Raw genomic sequence first — 6,692 nt, 5'->3', positions numbered from 1 at the left:
TTATATTCTAAAAGCTGTAAAAATTTTAAAATTTTTTCCTAGAATAAAAACCAGGAATTTGAAAAAGTATGTGTCTTAGGTAACGGTTGATTACAACGACCATTTTATCTTTTCAATAATTTATTGTTCTGTACTGCGGTAGCAGAAGCATGTCGCTATTTTTCTGCGTTTGCAGAATTTAAAGTATGTTTGTGGTTTCGTTACTATTGTAACTTATTAGTAATCAAAAACTGGCATTTTTAGTTTTTTGAGCGACTATAATTTTTAGTTAAATAAGTTTCTATTAAAGATCTATTTCTATAAAAAATTTCAACTTTCTATCTCAAAGGGTGTAGACGTTTTGTTAACAGACACATGAACAGACTTGCGGAAAAGCGCTTATTAATTTCACAGGAGAAAATGAAATTAATAAGTAATTTTTTAACAATTTTTTTTTGAAAAGTGCTGAAGCTATGTTTGCATTTACTGTTATAGTGTACGTAGAACATATGCAGTAAATTGTATTAAATATTGTTATATTAAAAAATACCAAATTGATCATATTTATAACTAATTAATAATTTCTACCCAATTTTATTGAGTATAGCAAGAATTAACAATAAGAAAATTGTTATTTTCTAATCGTGTTTGTGCCTTATTTTGAATACATACGCATAATAATTATGAAGACAATATACATACTCGTATACTTTAATAATATGCTGAACAAATAAAAATTCAAATCCCAAAAGAACCAAGTAATATTAAATTTTATATCAATGTTAGTATCAAATAATTCCAACAATTTGATACAAAAAATTTCAAATAAGAATAATAAAATTCAAAAAAAAAATAAAGTCAACTAAACTATCAATTTCAAAAACTTTAAAGCTGAAGAATCACAGCAAATAAAAATTGATTATGACCAAAATTTCAAATTCGATCAGTTTCAATTAAAATGATAATAGTAATTATTTAATAATAAGTGTAAATTTTATCTTAACACTTCCTTAAAAAACTGGTATGTTTTAATATGTTATATACATAGATATTGCACCGTGATACGGAAACTGGAAACAAACGACGCAGAGCACTCAGATTTATATTCAGTATATTCTGTAATTCAAATGACTAACTATTAACAATATTAACAATATTGCCTTTTCATTTAAATAATATTTATTATATTACATAAATATCTAAATGAAATATATCAATAGGGTGTTCCCAGTAATGGGGGTATAAATATACCAACGTATAGATCTTTCAAAAATTTAGAAAAGAAATCCCCATGCTAAGTTGTTTACTCAATACTGTTGACAGATATCATCCTCAACCCTAATGTTCAACTTAGATCGATTGGAGTAGAATTGGGTAAACACAACCACACATTGCCTTCATAAAACCGGCTTTGCTTTGAACACAGGATTCACATAATCAACTCCCTGCGCCACATGTCCATCAGCTTCAGGTATGGCCGCGCGTTCCACAAGACTACCGAGCAACAATCATGCTAATCTTAGACGAACGGCAAAATCACCTTCTTCCCGAGAGTATCAATTAGGACGGAATGGCAAAGCATCTGAAGAGCCTTTCTGTTATATTATCCTCTTTAAAAGCTAAAACTTTCCCATCTTTTCAAAATAGAATTTATAGCCTCCTAAATCGGTTTCGATATAGATAAATATTGTGAAATAATGATTTCCACGCCCCACTATAAGACACCCTGTAAACATAATTTTGTTAGTATAGATATATAATGAATATATGCATATTTCTATGTATTAGTTTACGTGTTGTGAACTATAAACTCATAATATATTTTACAAATACGCATTTCAAATAGATTAATCATCAATTTCCATCTTATTACGTTTTCAGATTTTTGATAAAATTTATCAAACTTGTTGTCAAATTTAATACATTTACACATAAATTTATTTGCAATCAAAATTTTTATAAACATTGTAATTTTTTACATTTTGTTTTGTGTTGAAAATGTTGTTTTTAAATTAATTATTTCGTATGTGTAAAAATATGAAAACCTTTCAGAAGTAAATACATTATTTTTATTATAGAAAGAATTTCCCGTTTATGATAGGTACACTAAATTGACCTGACTCTATAAATTTAATGAAAGTTGTATTTTCAATCAATATGTTTTCACCTAAGAGCACGTGGAATCAAGCCTGAAAAGCAATGAACGATGTAGACATAAAGATTAGACATATGATTTAATATGTAATTTTATTATATACGGTAAATCCGGAGCTGCGTGCAATTAGAATATACTTATTTGAAAATATATGCGTGCTATATCAAAAAAAGTGTGAACGATATTCGTTATATGCGCGTATTTTTAATAGATGTGATAAGACAAAATTTTTGTTCAATTTGAAGTTAATAATTAAATCGACACTCTACCGTCGTTCGTCATTGCATTAGTTACAGTCTTATATAGTTTTCACCATTTCAGGTATCCTAAAATACTCTGATCAACGTTTTTTGTTATTATTTTAGCAAAATTCTGTATAAATCAAAACATGTTACATAATAAACAGACGTATACATATCATGAGGTTACCAATAAGAGAAAAGAAGAAAAAAAATAACACAAAGTAAAATTTGACTGACTTAACAAAAATCAAAGATTTTTCACCGCTTTGCTGATAAAAAAATTTTGTATTAAACGTTATGATTTTCAATTCATTGATTAAATAAATTTTTAACGTGAATAATGTATCACACATGTATATGAAATAACTTAATTAATGAAATTTTTTTAATACATATTAATACCTTAGATTTGTGTGCTTAATTCAGATAAATACAAAATAAATCTCACAGAAATGTTTTTATTATTAATTCATTAAACATCTTAAAACCTGTGTTGTAAATTTTTTTCAGATCTTTAAAAATTATAACTAATTTATTTGAAAGATAAGCTTTCAGACTTAAAATCAAATTTTTTTTTATTAAAAATTTTATTGAGGTTAGCAATTCATATTTTCACCTGCGATTTTAAAGACAAACAGCCTGTAGTAGAATCTCCAAAACTAAAAAAGTTTTCAGTCTAAAGAATAAAACGTATTTTGTGATTTAAAAAACCAGGGAAATTTTTAATTGGAAATTAGAAAATAATTTATACATGCGCCTAAAATGTATTCGCACGTATAACTCGAGAAACCATATAAAGGATGTAATGTAACAACTGGAATAGGTTCATTAATTTAAAAATATGGAAAAATAAATTTCAAGCATAAAGTATTTTCGTACATATACAGTAGACAAATGGATGACAATGACCTTAAGTTTATAAAAATTATCAGTTATTTAACCGTCAGGATTCAGCCTCTTACTTTATTTTATATCCAAAAAATTCATGATTTCAAGATTTAAAAATTTTTTCTATACTTTGCTAAAATAAATTAGAATATTTTAGCAAGGTATGGAAAAAATTCATACAATAAAAAATTATTGCATACTTTCCGGAGAAAAAACAATAATTAAAAAACCTTTATTTAAATTTCAAAATTCTGCGCCGAATTAGGTAAGACAATTATATCATTTTTTTAGAGAAATATTTACAGAGAAAAACAGAAAACTGAATTTATACTAATATTAATTGACAATAACTTGGAAGGAGAAAAGAGCAGAAAAAAAAATAACTTATACAAAATAATTTGTTTATTAATATCAAGAAGATCCTAAAATTTCACAGTCTTACATCTTACCTTTTAATTACCGAATTATTAAAATTATCCGCCATTTTACTATTGTAATTTTTGACTACTCTGTTCCAGAGCCGAAGAATCAAGTCACTACTTTTCTACGGTTTCAGGATTTTTCAGGATCAGGAAAAAACATTTTAGGTTTTGGTACAATAAATTGTCCAAAAATATAATTTGATATTTTTTAAAATGTCATCTTTTTAGGATATTAAAGTGTTTTAAACGACAGACACCCAGAACGTTATGAATTTAGAGTGTCGTACATGCCCTTAAACAGTGCACCACAATTAGTGTAACTATTTAAATTTGTAAGATTACTTGTGTGTCATATGTGACGCATAGCCTATGTAAAATATTCCGAATTAATGTGAAATCCTTAAAAGTATTACATCAAATTAAACGTATGGAAAACGTATAAAAAAATTATTCATGTAATGTTTTTTGTATACCTAAGCACATTACATAACAAAAAACATTTCAAAACGTTTTTACCGAACGTATAGAAAACGCATTAAAAAGCTTGTTAACGTTTTCGATTTTTTGTTTCAATACATCTTTTCATCTAATTTAAATATTGTCATTATGTTTCACATTAATATGAATTTGATACACATACATTCACACATATGTAATTACATTTATTATTTTTGATATTTTCTGTGAATCGAATAATAATTACTTAATGCCGTCCATAGACATACATACGTTAAAAAGAGAAAGAAACAAAATTGATAGCGGAACCAATAAAATTTCTGATGCTTTTAAAACAAAATTAAAACACATTTTTTTTTATGCTCGGAAACTAGGTTATTTGTGTACGATGATCTTCACGTGAGAAAATCATTTACAATGCAATATTATTCAAATTGAAATAGAAAAAAATTTTCTTTTTAAATATAAAATTGAAGATCAAATGTTTGCTACTAATATTGCATAACAAGATAAAAAAAAAAATTTGTAAGAAAAATCAAACGAAAGTGTTGTTAAATGGCTTAACTGTATTATGAAGATAATTTATTTGGATTGAACGTTGTGCTTTAAAGAAATAGCAAATGTATTAGTGAACTTTTAATCAGATTTTCTCTTTAAAAATTCCCTGACGTTCGTTGGTCAATGTCGAATTTATTGAAAGAGTCTGTTGAAATTTTGACTTCTTAAATAATTAAGCCATCAAAACTTAGTCAATACTGTGATTAAATTACTATTACACTATTAGACTTACATCACAATAATACAATATGCCAACTTCACTAACTTTTAATACTAAAATTATTAAAATAAATTCTGCTCAGCAACAAATTGGACATATTATGGATTATTAGTAAATAATTTATAAAATTAGTAAGTCCAAAGGAGTTATTAAACAAATTGGAAAAAAAGTAACCTTTGACAATCTTTTACAACTTCATTTTTCTTGATTTTCCTTTAAGTACGTGCATTATCTTCACCTTAAGTAACTATTTTCTAATTGGATTAATCAAAAAAAATTTATAAATTTGAAGTTGAAAACTTTTAACAAAGAAATAAAATTATTTTTGTTTAAAATTTTTATTCAGCTTTTTTAAGTAAAAAATTTTTAATTCATATTTAATGATATACAATCAGACATTTTGGTTTTAGTCCAATATGAATTCTTTTCACAGCGATCTTTTTTATATAAGCATTCATTTGAAAATATTTTATATTTTTCGCCATCAAAAGCACAAACTGGCCAAAATATTCTCTTGCACGCAGTTGGACATTCTTCTTCTTCTGCATCATCATAGTTACCATTATCTCCATCTATCTCTTTTACTGGTAAATCTAATTTATATCCTAATTTTTGATTGCATGTTTGCATACGTAATGGAGCCCAAGCACTTGACTGCAAGCAATTAGCTACTTCTAAATCGCATTCATTTCCAAATACAGCATATTCTTCACCATTAAAAGCACATTTCGGATCATAATTTAAAGGACATTCTCTGTTACAATCTTCAGCATTTCTACCTCTCTTACATTTTTCCATATCAACTTTTGAATATTCTAAATCAAATAAATTTTTGAATCTGATGTCAAAATTTAAAAAAAAAAGGCTTTCTTATATCTACTTACTAGCCTTATCTTTACATGCTTGCCTTGCTAAAACGCAACCATTTTTAAACAATTGAGGATTATTGTTTTTACTTTTAGCACAAATTGAACGTTCAATATTTGGACATGCAAAATTACAATGATCAAGCATAAATGTTCTTGGCATTAAACATTGTTGCATTGGAACTCCAATTAATTCTACATAAAACAAATTTTTTAATGTTATATCTTAAAAAGTATAAAATTTATGTCTTTAAACTCACTATAACCAAATGTACAATTAGATCTTAATAATTCACAATCATCATTATAAACATTATATGTTTTGCCATCAAAAGCACATACTGGTTCAGAAGCTTTCAAAGTACACGGTACATTACAATCCTGTAGATGGGGTAAATTGCTAGGACCGTATTGACTAATATCACTTTGTCCAGCAACTGCAAAAAAATAATTAATTGGAAATTAAAACTTCGAACCCGCCCTATTAGTTAAAATTTATAACCTGTAGCGATTAGGCAAGACGCCAATAAAATTTTCCACATTATTTGTTACTATATCGAAATACCGCTTTGAATTCAAAAAATTTTATATTTAACATTGAAAAAATATAATTGATGAAGAATCTTTTATAGCTTTTAATTTAGCAACTTAATGTATTTTTGTAAAAAGAACATTAGAACAAAATGATAAAATGTTATCTAAGGGTGAAGTTATTTTCAATCTCGATAACACAGTATTTTCGCAATACGAGGTACTCGCTACTAACCAAAATGAAAATCGAATTTCAAATTATAAGAGACCAAATGAAATAAAATATCCAATATGGATGAAATAAAAATTTTAATTTTTTATAGATTCGATATTAAAAATAATACAATACGAGTATACTGAAATTTTCAAATAATT

The 6,692-nt window shown here is 26.1% G+C and overlaps 1 protein-coding gene across 1 annotated transcript; it reads right to left on the bottom strand.

The window, feature by feature from the left end:
* Positions 1-5,286: 5,286 nt before the first annotated feature.
* On the bottom strand, positions 5,287-6,328 carry LOC129613432 (U-Kazal-Dg21.2-like). Its single transcript, XM_055527489.1, has 4 exons — positions 6,289-6,328; positions 6,047-6,223; positions 5,805-5,981; positions 5,287-5,735 (listed from the first exon to the last, which is right to left on the bottom strand). Exons 1-4 carry the CDS (start codon positions 6,326-6,328, stop codon positions 5,287-5,289), a joined length of 843 nt encoding a protein of 280 aa, XP_055383464.1.
* Between the last annotated feature and the right edge of the window lie 364 nt (positions 6,329-6,692).

The sequence above is a fragment of the Condylostylus longicornis genome, unplaced genomic scaffold (genome assembly GCF_029603195.1).
Source record: "Condylostylus longicornis isolate FDR11 unplaced genomic scaffold, ASM2960319v2 ptg000004l, whole genome shotgun sequence".
Classification (NCBI taxonomy): Eukaryota; Metazoa; Arthropoda; class Insecta; order Diptera; family Dolichopodidae; genus Condylostylus; species Condylostylus longicornis.
This window is presented reverse-complemented; position numbering and strand designations above follow the sequence as displayed.

Excerpts from the sequence above, each read along its gene's own strand:
- LOC129613432 (XM_055527489.1), bottom strand. The coding sequence starts at position 6,328 with ATGTGGAAAATTTTATTGGCGTCTTGCCTAATCGCTACAG. Across the intron at positions 6,224-6,288 it reads GTCTTGCCTAATCGCTACAG|TTGCTGGACAAAGTGATATT; the intron begins GTTATAAATTTT and ends ATTTTTTTGCAG. Across the intron at positions 5,982-6,046 it reads TAATTGTACATTTGGTTATA|AATTAATTGGAGTTCCAATG; the intron begins GTGAGTTTAAAG and ends TGTTTTATGTAG.